This window comes from Bufo bufo, chromosome 4 (assembly GCF_905171765.1).
Source record: "Bufo bufo chromosome 4, aBufBuf1.1, whole genome shotgun sequence".
Taxonomy (NCBI): Eukaryota; Metazoa; Chordata; class Amphibia; order Anura; family Bufonidae; genus Bufo; species Bufo bufo.
In genome coordinates, this window is record NC_053392.1 from 533,171,453 (window position 1) to 533,185,565 (window position 14,113).

The 14,113-nt window shown below is 39.0% G+C and overlaps 1 protein-coding gene across 2 annotated transcripts in view; it reads left to right on the forward strand.

Annotated features, from left to right (window-relative positions):
- The window catches only part of PLCB1 (phospholipase C beta 1), an 895,755-nt gene that overhangs the window by 246,182 nt on the left and 635,460 nt on the right, over window positions 1–14,113 (forward strand). For both annotated transcript variants that reach the window (XM_040429862.1, XM_040429863.1), the window contains exon 3: window positions 9,862–9,930. In XM_040429862.1, the coding sequence (XP_040285796.1) occupies window positions 9,862–9,930 (69 nt within the window). The remainder of the gene's footprint in view (window positions 1–9,861; window positions 9,931–14,113) is intronic.

Sequence of the window (14,113 nt, forward strand, 5' to 3'; positions counted from 1 at the left end):
CGGGCAGGGCCCTCTCTCCTTCTGTACCAGTTTGTAACTCGTCTTGTTTATGATTAGTGAAATTGTCTGTATTATGTATGTATACCCCTTTTCATATGTACAGCGCTATGGAATGAATGGCGCTTTAATAATAAATATTAATAATAATTAAAAGAAAAAGAAAAAAAACACCAATTCACTGCCACTCCAATCTATCGCCTAAGCTCCCCTCCCCACTACTTCCAGTCCCTAGAGAACTGTATGTGTGATGTCCCACCTATGGTCGCATGCACTGTTTCAGCTGCTCACTGACCCCTGAGCCTCTGTGGTCACATGCCACTTGGAGATATGTCATTGCTGAGACCAGTGAATGGCTGCAGTTGTGCACTTGACCATGGATAGGATGTCACACTTTCAGTACAGCAGGGACCTGAAGGAATGGGTATGAGAGCCTCTGTGCTGAAGTGGCCTGTCTGTCATTTGCACAATTTCAGGACAATAGCTAAAATTGTTTTTGGGTCTGAACAACCCATTTAAGGTCCCATGCAGATGGTCATACTTTTTACATTGACCTGTTTACAGGATCTGTGTTATGGTGTGATGCCCTATGGTGACTTCGTCATATAGCACTAGGACCACCGTTCTGCATGCACTGTATCTGGCATTGCAGCTCTCCACTAGACAATAGTAGGGTTGTTTCTGAAAAAAGTCCCCATGTTATCCTAATCTTATACAAGAAGTTTAAACCTTTTCTGAATTGCACTGGAATTGAATGTATTTAGCCCCCCTAGATGTATGTCCCCGCATGATCTCTGATTGAAAAAGGTTGGTCTTGGAAGAGATTTTAACCTCAGTCTTTTAAACTTTGTTAAGCTGCGTTCAATAGCAATCGTGGCATTGCAAGGGAAGGAGGCTTCCTTCATTTTCTGATCATCAGCCCTGGTGTAATCTATCACTTTTAAGGCATAACTATGAGCCCAACAAAAGCCTCATGGGCTGTCACTTGTGTGTTCCTCTTATGTCATTCCTGAAGTCTGCCCTATCAACAGTACTGCATTGAAAAACACAGACATGTAATGCATTAATAATTAAATAACATTTACCATAAGCGAAAGTCCCCGAGAGTGGAAAAAAATAAATTGATTAATTACCATGCACACCATTATAATAATGCATTATTTCTAATGAAACACTTTTAATTAAAGTTATAAAACATAAAAAGTCTATACTAGTGACATATCACCTTAACCCCTTCAGGACCCTGCAATTTTTCACCTTAACCCCTTAAGGACTCAGCCCTATTTCACCTTAAGGACTTGGCCATTTTTTGCAAATCTGACCAGTGTCACTTTAAGTGCTGATAACTTTAAAACGCTTTGACTTACCCAAGCCGTTCTGAGATTGTTTTTTCGTCACATATTGTACTTCATGACACTGCTAAAATTGGGTCAAAAAAGTAAATTTTTTTGCATAAAAAAATACCATATTTACCAAAAATTTTGAAAAATTTGCACATTTCAAAGTTTCAGTTTCTCTACTTCTGTAATACATAGTAATACCCCCAAAAATTGTGATGACTTTACATTCCCCATATGTCTACTTCATGTTTGTAGTATTTTGGGAATGATATTTTATTTTTTGGGGATGTTACAAGGCTTAGAAGTTTAGAAGCAAATCTTTACAAATTTACAAAAACCCAATTTTTAGGGACCACTACAGGTCTGAAGTCCCTTTGCGAGGCTTACATAATAGAAACCGCCCAAAAATGACCCCATTCTATAAACTACACCCCTCAAGGTATTCAAAACTGATTTTACAAACTTCGTTAACCCTTTAGGTGTTGCACAAGAGTTATTGGCAAATGGGGATGAAATTTGAGAATTTCATTTTTTTGCCTAATTTTCCATTTTAACCCATTTTTTCCACTAACAAAGTAAGGGTTAACAGCCAAACAAGACTGTATCTTTATTGCCCTGACTCTGCCGTTTGCAGAAACACCCCATATGTGGCCGTAAACTACTGTACGGGCACACAGTAGGACGTAGAGGGAAAGGTGCGCCGTATGGTTTTTGGAAGCCAGATTTTGCTGGACTGGTTTTTTGACACCATGTCCCATTTGAAGCCCCCCTGATGCACCCCTAGAGTAGAAACTCCATAAAAGTGACCCCATCTAAGAAACTACACCCCTCAAGGTATTCAAAACTGATTTTACAAACTTTGTTAACCCTTTAGGTGTTGCACAAGATTTAATGGAAAATAGAGATACAATTTCAAAATTTCAAAATTTCATTTTTATGGCAGATTTTCCATTTTAATAATTTTTTTCCAGTTACAAAGCAAGGGTTAACAGCCAAACAAAACTCATTATTTATGGCCCTGATTCTGTAGTTTACAGAAACACCCCGTATGTGGTCGTAAACTGCTGTACGGGCCCACAGTATTGCGCAGAAGGAAAGGAATGCCATATGGTTTTTGGAAGGCAGATTTTGCTGGACTGGTTTTTTGACACTAAGTCCCATTTGAAGCCCCCCTGATGCACCCCTAGAGTAGAAACTCCAAAAAAAAGTGACCCCATTTTGGAAACTACGGGATAAGGTGGCAGTTTTGTTGGTACTATTTTAGGGTACACATGATTTTTGGTTGCTCTATATTACAATTTTTGTGACTCAAGGTAACAAAAAATAGCTGTTTTGGCACTGTTTTTATTTTTTGTTATTTACAACGTTCATCTGACAGGTTAGATCATGTGGTATTTTTATAGAGCAGGTTGTTACGGACGCGACAATACCAAATATGACTACTTTTTTGGTTGTTTGTTTCAGTTTTACATAATAAAGCATTTTTGAAAAAGATTTTTTAGTGTCTCCACATTCTGAACAACTGTCTGGACAACTGTCTTGTGTAGGGGCTAATTTTTTTTCGGGATGAGATGACGGTTTGATTGGTACTATTTTAGGGTGTATATGACTTTTTGATTGCTTGCTATTACACTTTTTGTGATGTAAGGTGACAAAAAATGGCTACCTAATATGTCTACTTTTTTTTATTTCTGTAAGTGTGAAGCAAAAAAAAAAAATCATGTTTTAGTGTCTCCATAGTCTGAGAGCCATAGTTTTTTCAGTTTTTGGGAAATTGTCTTAGGTAGGGTATAATTTTTGCCGGATGAGATGACGGTTTGATTGGCACTATTTTGGGGTGCATATGACTTTTTGATCGCTTGCTATTACACTTTTTGTGATGTAAGGTGACAAAAAATGACTTTTTTGACACCGTTTATATATATTTTTTTTACGTTGTTCATCTGAGGGGTTAGGTTATGTGATATTTTGATACAGCAGGTTCTTTCGGATGCAGCGATACTGTCACGGCTTTTGGTTTGCGCTGTGACACTGTTGCCACACTTGCAGTTGCCCACGGCACGTGTTGCTGTGAGAGCATGCGGTGGCAGTGTCTCAGCCTTCTGGGTGATTGCCATGACATGGTTGCCACGCATGCTGTTGCCGGTGGTAACATGTGGTTTGGTATGCTTGTGTGTGCACTTCCCCTTTAAGTGGCTTCCTTTCTCTGTCTGGTGTTGGAAGAGTTAACTCCCTTCCTAGTGTTTTGTGAACACTGGGTTTATGTGTGTGTGGGTGTGGCTGCTTGGGCTATTTAGCCTCTGCTGGATGCCTGAAGCTCAGGGTTCCTCCAGCCTTGGTGTATGCTGGTGGTTCACTGTTCCTGGCTTTTATCATCTGTCCAGTGAGGGCCACTCTTGTGGTCATTGATGTTATTATGGTGTCTCTTTCCCTTCTTATCTTTTGTTTGCGTGGGTTATGTTCAGGGTGTTGTGTTGTGTTACATGGCTGGTGATGTTTGGTGTCCAGCATGTTTGCTAGACATTCCCCTGTCTCACGTTTATTGCAGCTATGGGTGTCCTGGGTTCCTGTGTGGTTGTGGTGTGTGCTGTGTCCTTTAATGTTGTTGTGGACAGCAGCACTTGTGCACGGGTTCCACTCAGTGTGTCTGTGGCAGGTAAGTGTGTTATGGGTTTCGCTTACCTGCCAACTCCATATGCTGTATGTGTTCCCCTCCTTGCAGCCTGGCCTTAAAAAGAGACTCCTGTTCCTCCATGACTGGGATGAACAGGTCTTCTCTTCCCGGCTCCTTGGTGAGGGATTACCAGGGCGACTCAGGGTCTCTAGGAATACAGAGTATGAGTCGTCCTACCATCAGGGTCCGCTCATACGGTGAGGAGTCAGGGAAAGGATTAGGGACGCTGTAGGAGGTGACCTGCTCTCTTATCACTCCTTTTGGCCAGGCTGATCCCCTTTTACCCTTTGACACCGCACCCCTTTTACCCTTTGACTACGCACCACTCCCCACCGTGACAGATACCTAATATGTCAACTTTTTTTATTTATGTAAGTTTTACACAATAATATCATTTTTGAAACAAAAAAAAATCATGTTTTTGTGTCTCCATATTCTGAGAGCCATAGTTTTTTCAGTTTTTGGGCGATTGTCTTAGGTAGGGTATAATTTTTGCAGGATGAGATGACGGTTTGATTGGCACTATTTTGGGGTGCATATGACTTTTTGATTGTTTGCTATTACACTTTTTGTGATGTTAGGTGACAAAAAATGGCTTTTGACACAATTATTATTATTTTTTAAATGGTATTCACCTGAGGGGTTAGGTCATGTGATATTTTTATAGAGCCAGTCGTTACGGACGTGGCAATACCTAAGGCTACTTTCACGCTGGCGTTTTGGCTTTCCGTTTGTGAGATCTGTCATGTGCTTTCACAAGCGGTCCAAAACGGATCAGTTTTGCCCTAATGCATTCTGAATGGAAAAGGATTCACTCAGAATGCATCAGTTTGCCTCCGATCAGTCTCCATTCCGCTCTGGAGGCGGACACAAAACGCTGCCTGCAGCGTTTTGCTGTCCGCTTGATGAAACTGAGCCAAACGGATACGTCCTGGTACACAATGTAAGTCAATGGGGACGGATCTGTTTTCTCTGACACAATCTGGCACAATAGAAAACGGATTCGTCTCCCATTTACTTTCAATGGATTTCATGACGAATTCGTCTTGGCTATGTTACAGATAATACAAACTGATCCGTTCAAGACGGATGCATGCGGTTGTATTATTGTAAATGATCCGTTTTTGCAGATCCATTATGGATCCACCCGAAACGCGAGTGTGAAAGTAGCCTAATATGTATACTTTTTTTTATTTATCTAAGTTTTACACAATAATATTATTTTTGAAACAAAAAAAAATCATGTTTTAGTGTCCACATATTCTGAGAGCCATAATTTTTTTATTTTTTGGGCGATTGTCTTAGGTAGGGTATAATTTTTTAGATTGGCACTATTTTAGGCTGCATATGACTTTTTGATAGCTTGCTATAACACTTTTTGTGATGTAAGGTGATAGTAAATGGCTTTTTGACACCGTTTTTATTTTTTTACGGTGTTCACCTGAGGGGTTAGATCATGTGGTATTTTTATGGAGCAGGTTGTTACGGATGCGCCGATACCTAATATGTATCTTTTTTTTTTATATACTTAAGTTTTACACAATAACAGCATTTTTTAAACCATAGTCTGAAAGCCATATTTTTTTATATTTTTTGGGCGATTGTCTTAGGTAGGATATAATTTTTTGCGGGATGAGGTGACGGTTAGATTGGTACTATTTTGGGGTGCATGCGCCTTTTTGATCGCTTGGTGTTGCACTTTTAGTGATGTAAGGTGACAAAAATATATATTTTTTTGCCACAGTTTTTTAGTTCTTTTTTTGACGGTTTTCATTTGAGGGGTTAGGTCATGTGATATTTTTATAGAGCCGGTTGATACGGCCGCGGCAATGCCTAATATGTATACTCTTTTTTTTTTCCCCTATTTTATACAAATTTTTTTACTTTATTTTCGGAAAAGGATACTTTTTTTATTTTTACTTGAAACTTTTAATTTTTTTGTAAAATTTTATTTTTTTACTTTGTTTTACACTTTATTTTTTGTCCCACTCTGGGACTTAAACTTTTGGGGGTCTGACCCCATTTACAATGCATCACAATACTTCTGTGATGCATTGGCTGTAAGTGTATTACTGAATGTAATACACTTACAGCCTGCTTGCTTGTGAGATCCAGGGGGCTGGATCTCACAGGCTCTCCCGGAAGGCAGCCATGATGGCCTAAGGAAGGCATCGTGCTGCCTTCCATGCCATCGGGTCCCTGTCACAGCAGCACAGGGACCCGATGGAAGCTCTGATACCCGCAAGGACATCGTAGGTGCCGCGGTCAGCGCTGACCACGGCACATCAAGGGTTAATGTGCCTGCATCGGTTATTTTACCAATGCCGGCGCATGCAGCAGGGGTCCGGCTATCAGTGACTGCACCCTCCTGATCACATGTACGGCACTGGTCCCTAAGTCACGGACATTTGCGCCGTACATGTACAGCGTGGGTCCTCTACGGGTTAATCACCACAACCTGTACAATAAATACAAAATGTAATATATAAAATGCATATACTGAACACTTATTTTATGAACTGTAAAATAATGAAAACAAACAAATGATTGTGATTTCTGAATATATTGGGAGAATATATTATAAGAATTAGCAGATGCTTTGATACACTGAGAACATTTAGTTCATTGTTTCCTATGGGTATTTTTTTTATTATTTTAGCATAAGTTCTGTTCTGCCCTTTTGTGACAGTGAATGTTTAGCATGGCGTATGATTTTATAAATTAGAATTTAATGTGCTCTTTCATGCTGTGATCTGGTTGCTGATTAAAAGTTCATTTTAATAAAAAAAATATATAATTGCTTCCAGATCAAGATTCTGGAAGGAGAACTCTCTGAAGGAGAAATAAATCTAAGCATTTCTGTGAATATTAGCTTAATTTATAGACTTTTTCCAAATGTAACTATTCAATGGGTATGAAGCTATTTTTATGTCATACTAATAAGAGTAGTAATAAAATAAGATAAAGCGTTCCCATAATTTTTCTGACTGTTAGCAGAAAGAAGTAATTTAGCAAAAATATAGAAGGTTTAGTCTCATTTAAAAGCAATAATTATACACTTATAATACACTTATCAGGAACACATTCTTTGGATCATGCTGATTTTTCTTTATTTCTTTGTTTTGCTGCTTTATTATGACTAGAAATGAGCGAAGTTTTAGAAAATTCCATTTGGCTGCTCTGCTGAATTTTACAAAAAAATTAGCTTTGTGGCAAATTACTTAATCACAAAGTGCATTTGTTTGTAAGTAGCGGGTGCAATGATGGGGAGCTGCAATAGCGTCGCTCCCCATTATTGTACCCCTCAGATCCCGCGTTCATACATCTGAGTGTAAAAACTGTGTAAGATTAACATAAAAAAAAAAGTTAAGTCAAACTTACCGCCTCCATTTGCTCACGATGGGCCGGCCGCCGCCATCTTGCTTGAAGATGTGGCGCAAAATCTTGCGCGGCCCGAGATGACGTCATCACGCCGGCCAGCTGCACCGCTACTGAAGGTGCATTTCACTCAGAAGCAGGGGGCATATCCCTTCTGGGAAGTCTGCCAGCACTGTACTGCTGTGACGTCCATTCCCTTACTTCCCACTATGTTTGTTTTCAGCTCTGGAGCTCATAGAACAGATAAGTAGGGGAAAATCACACTTACATAACAGAGCTTCTCTGCTCTTCAAAAGCTGTGTACAAGCAGTTCTTTTATCAGGCTCAGGATCTCAGATACTGTAGCTCTGACATGCTCCCATTTCCTGTGAGCCATCTTCTGTGTCCCTGTTACTAGGGACGGATCTTGCCTGACCCCTAGTGACTATTAGTTTACACTATTTTTTAGTTGCGTACAGGCATATTTTTTAAATGAAGGGATTTAGAAATTTGCTAGTTTCAGTGGCATCACTAGAAATGACTGAATTATAATATCATATCAGTTTACTGTTCTTTTTTAATAAAAGTATTTAGTATTTCATACCTTATTAAATATATTTAAAAAAAATAGTACGTCAAAAACCTCACAATTCAGAAAGATTAGAAAATTTATATTTTCTGAGCACAGTTTGCATCTATTTTGTTTTTCACGGGAGAAAAATCATCTAGAATTGTCAGATAGAAGAAAAAGAATGTTAAAGCAATTTACATAAGCACTAACCTATATGTATCAGAGCTTACATTTATATTTTTGACGGGCCGGTAATTTATTATTTAGCTATAAATAAGGTATCATCCAGTATATGAAAAACTCTACAGCGAGAAATGTATGGCAAAAAGATGTTAATTGCTGCTATTTGACCTCAATTTGTGCATTTATAGTTCTGCTATTCTCCTTAAGGAAATTCTTTTGCAATTTGTAATTTTTCTTTTGTCCATAATAATAATTGATTATTTTGTTAAAACAAATAAATGTCAATTGCTGATTTCTCTTTCTAGCTTTAGAATTTTTTGTTAGATTTTGGTTATGTAGAAGTCATATTTTTGAATGACATCGTGAAATTTTGGCATTTGAAAAGGAAGGTAAAAATTGTATATGAAATATCTTTTTTTTACTTTTTGATTTTTTTCATACATATTTATGACTTTTAGGTTGGGGCTACATGGTGATCTAGGCCATGACCCATTGCAGGACCAAGGATTGCAATATCCCAGCATAACTCACCACCATGAGTTTCCGCCACCACGATCCTAAATCGCAAAAAAATTAAGTAGGGTTGGATTTTTTTGTGATTCCGGGGTCCCGATCATGGCAGCTTGTGAGTGGTGCTGTGACCCCTTTCATTTCTATGGCTGCAATGCTATGCAGCATTACTTATGCTGAGTTCACGTCACCATTATGCATTCTGTTATTGTTTTCCGTTATAACATGGTCGACAGGACTTTGTTTTCCGTTCTGCATAACGGAAACCAGACAGATCTGTTATGCTTGCCCATAGACTTCTATTATGATGAATTAAAATGGAATACCTCTTAAAGGCTTCCGCTTTGATTTCTGTATTATGGATTCTATTTTTTTCCGTTATAACGGAATCCATAATGGTGATGTGAACCCGGCCTTAGTCAAAAGACGGGTGTCATGACCAAGATCAGCGTTTAGCACCAGTCTAAGGGTCCATTCACACGTCCGTTTTTTCTTTCCTGATCTGTTCCGTTTTATGCGGAACAGATCTGGACCAGTTCTGTACCCATTCATTTTCAATGGGTCCTGGAAAAAATCGTGTGCTGTCCGTTTCCGTTGTTCCGTTCCGCATGTCCGAAAAAAATATAAAACTTGTCCTATTCTTTTCCGCAAAAATCGGATCCTGGTACAATATAAAGTCAATAAATCTGCAAAAAACGGAAGACATTCGTATGTCATTACGTATGTCATCCGTTTTATGCGGATTCCGTTCCTGGAAATTAAATTTTTATTTTATAAACTTTTATTCACTTTTTTTTTTCAATTTTTTTTCAAAGAAATCCAAACAACTTTATTTGCTTATTGAAATTCATACATGTTTCCGTTTTTTGCGGATCCGCAAAAAACGGGTGACATACGGATGACATACGGAAACATTTTCAGGAACAACGGATCCGCAAAAAACTGTCCGAAAATCGGGATATAGAAAAATACTGACGTGTGAATGTAGCCTTACTGTGATTTTACTTTTTTTTTTTTTATTACGTGTACGTGATCTAATTCAGTTGAAATGATAAATGAATAGGGAAAACATATCCCTCTTTTCACAATATACTCATATGGAGCAAATGATTTTATAATTTTTGTAAAAAAAATAATGTACTATTGGGGGTCTTTAAAATTCTCAACACAAAGCCATTGTAGTAATTGTGGCCAGCTTTTAATGATATCCATGTTTTCTCTTTCTTTAGGAGACTGAACTTTTGGATATAAGTTTGGTTAAAGATGCCAGATGGGGAAAGCATGCACGAACTCCAAAGGTAAGGATAATCACATGGCTAAAAATATGTTGTGAGCTTTACTCTGGCTTAGGGCTTGTTCACACGAACGTGCCATATTTTGCGGTCCGCAAATTGCGGATGCGCAAAACACGGATGCCGCCCGTGTGCCTTCCGCAATTTGCGGAATGGAAAAGGACGGTCCTTTATAGAAATGCCTATTCTTGTCCGCAAAACGCTAAATTTTTGCGGGGCCACGGAACGGATCAACGGATGCGGACAGCACACGGAGTGCTTGTCGCATCTTTTGCGGCCCCATTGAAGTGAATGGGTCCACACCCGAGCCACAGAAAATGCGGCTGGGATGCGGAACCAAACCACAGTTGTGTTTATGAGCCCTTATTATGTTGAAACAAGGACATATTCCGTAATCTCAGGACCTGTAGCAATATGTAAAATCGTGTCTATGTCTAAATCGTTTTCTGTCACTTCCTTCCGACATAGTATTTTATTGGGATAAAGTGGTTTACTGACCTATTTTTTTTTATTTTTGTGTCTTTTTTATTCACTCATTTTTTACATCCATTTCATTCATGCATCTTTTCAGTCCAGTAAAAAAAACACCACACCTAGCGAGAGCATGCTGCATTTTGGAAAAAAGAAATGTACTCCTGACCCCCAAAAAAACACTGTTTGTAGTGCATTTTATATTTTCCTTTTGGTTTTAAGCTGACATCTGGCCGCAGCTGTTTAAAAAAAAAAAGACTGAAAAAACACGAAGAATATGCCTTTTTCTTCAATATATTCATTAAACCGCTATTATACTGACGGAGGCTTCTAACACTCCATGTCACTCAGTTGGCATGGCAAAAAAAGTATAGCACTCAGTCCAAATGTAATATTTTGCAGTCTGTCTATGCCATGAAGCTGACATAAATGCAGTGATTAATCTGTGCCCACTGAGCTCCAAATATTCTGCTTTCCTTCCCATTGTAAATGATGAAACTCTACATGCTTGCATCCACCACTAGAGGGAGCTAAGTACATATGAATTTATATAGCTACAATAGAACTACATAGAAGCTGGATAAATTATTATGAGGAGAGCACCCTCTACTAGTAGCTGCAAAAAAATTATTTGACTATGGCCTCATGCACACGACTGTTCCATTTTTTGCGGTCCGCAAAATGAGGATCTGCAAAACACGGAAGCCGCCCGTGTGCCTTCCGCAATTTGTGGAACGGAACAGGCGGCCCATTGTAGAAATGCCTATTCTTGTCTGCAAAACGGACAAGAATAGGACATGTTATATATTTTTTGCGGGGCCACGGAACACAGCAATGGATGCAGACAGCACACGGAGTGCTGTCCGCATCTTTTGCGGCACCATTGACGTGAATGGGTCCGCATCCAAGCCGCAAAAGCTGTTTCTTAGCAGGTCCTTTTCCACAATGGGTCCCAGAGCTCTCATGTGGTATGCCTCCATGAAAAGTTTGCACAACATTAAAGATTATCCAGTTTTTTTGCTAGATAAAATGTATACACAGACGAACTCAGTGGCTCAACTGTTCTTTCATTCTCTTTATCTGTTACGGTGAAATCAGTATACATGTGCCACCTGAATTATCCTTCTACCTTTGTGGCTGCCTTGCTTGGAACAACCAGGGTCCCATAGTTCTTCCAATAGCTGCAGCTCCCAATGAATAAGCCATAGCAACAATAGTCAAAAGATGTATCATTACAAATACCTAGAATATACAAATGGTCTATGTAATACATACTACAGTCAGTTCGGAAAGTCTTCAGACCCTTTCACTTTAGTCACATTTTGTTATGTTGACCTTGTGCTAGAATGAAAAAAAAATCTAAGAGAAAGTGAGAATAAAATGTTAAAAATCTTTACTAATTTATTGAAAAGGAAAAACGAAAATCTTGCATTGACATTAGTATTCAGACCCTTTACTTGGGACTTAGTTAAAGGGAACCTGTCATGTGGATATTTGATTATAATCTAACTAATTATATACAATCATTAACTACTAAAAAGTACCTTAGATGTATTCACTTACTGGTGTGACAGATGGTTATCTCAGAATATACACACAAAGATGCCACATGCCGCATGCTAATGAGCTGATTGGAGTCCAGCGTGATGTCATTGAGTCCAGCGTATATTTAATTCAGAGCTATAGCCACTCCCCTGCCCACCTGCTGCTGATTCATATGGAAACAAACTGTCATTCAGCAGCAGGTAGGCGGGGAGAGTCAGGAGCTCATGAATATTCAGGACTCATCATTATGAGCTGGAGCTTTTCAATACAAGATGTTGGCAGATTGACTGGGTCAATTAAAGAAAGTGACCCAGCATTGTGCTAAGAGAATGTGTCACTTATTTATGTTGCCCTTAGTTAGGACACCATAAAACTGGTGACAGGTTCCCTTTAAAGCACCTTTTGCAGCAATTACAGCCTCCAGTCTTCTTGGGTGTGATATCACAAGGTTTGCACATTTTCATTTGGGAATTTCCTGCCCTTCTTCTCTGCAGATCCCCTCAACCTCTGTCTGGTTGGATGGGGACTGTTGGTGGACAGCCATTTTGAGGTCTCTCCAGAGATGCTTAATTAGGTTCAAGTCAATGTTCTGGCTGGCCACTTAAATTCATTCACAGATTTGTCCCTAAGCCACTCCTGTATTGTCTTGGCTGTGTGCTTAGAGTCATTGTCTTTTTGGAAAGTAAATCTTCAATCCAGTCTCAGGTCCAGAGCACTCTGGATCAGATTTTTATTAAAAATATCTCCACACTTATCGCCATTCAGCTTTCCCTCAACCCTGACCACTCTCCATGTCCCAGCTGCTGAAAAATACCCCCACAGCATGATGCTGCCACATTATGCTTCACTATAGGAGTGGTATTGGGCAGGCAATGAACAGTGCCTGTTTTCCTCCAAATATGACACTTAGAATTGAGGCCAAAAAGTTAAATCTTGGTATCCTCAGACCAGATAATCTTGTGTCTTAGATCCTTTAAGTGATTTTTGCAAACTTTCATTTGGATTTTAATGACATGCTTTTTTCTGGCCATAAAGCCCAGATTGGTGAAATGCTGCAGTGGTGGTTGACTTTCTGATCTCTCATCTGCACACAGGGTCTTTGAGGCTCAGCCAAATTGACCATTAGGTTCTTGGTCACCTCTCTTACCAAGGCCTTTCTCCCCTAATTACTTAGTTTGGAGGGGTGGCCAACGCTAGGAAGTTTCCTGGTTGTTTTATATTGTGAAAGGGTCTGAAAACTTTCCAAATGCATTATGCTAATATTATTATTAATAATATTATACAATACACTCTAATGCTGCCACAGATTCTGTTCTTTTTTTCCATTCAACATGTCCTTCTAATTACCAGTAAATATCCCAGAGCAGTAGATTTAAGAAGTAACATGTCACCGTGTACCCACAAGTTTATGAAACATTACATTTTCTCATTTTACTTACAAAGGAAGGTAACCAATTATTACAAGGTTCTGAACAAAAGGGCTTTTAGATGTCCTGGAGGATTTCTCACACATGGATAAGACTTCGGAGAAGTGCTTTAAAGCATGTAATATTTATAACATTGTGACTTCACACTGGGAGAACCATTTTGATAGTCTTTTAGTAGAATTTATAGGAAGACATTCTCATTAATACGATAAAAAGTTAAATTAAAAAATTGTGTTATGCCTCCTTAAGCCATAGCCACTGTCAAATTTGCTTTGACCTGATGATGGATGTGGCCAAGATACTGTATAAAAATAAAAATAATTGAAGGGGATGAGTACTGATTATTGAGGGAAGACACTACATTTTTCATTCTTTTTGCCTGAAACTGAAAATTGGTAGATTAATGGTTGTTTTACCACCAATTGTCTCAACCCTAATAATATACTATCTTCTAAGCATCAAAGGGGTTGACATTTTGGCATTGGCACCTTAGTACTTAAGCAGCCGATTGGGACAAACCTAAATCTACTCACCATTACTATTGCCATTATTACTCAGTGACAACTGATGGCATACATAGAAGAAAGAGGGCCCAGTAGCTAAGAATCAAAATGCTGCCCCCCATTATGGTGCTGGTGTTTTCCACCCACTACAAATGGTCCTGATGTTTGTTTCTCCCTTCACTCACTTTCCATCACCTTTGAGCTAGTTCCTCACCTTGTTACTTCCTAAGAATCAAGTTCCCC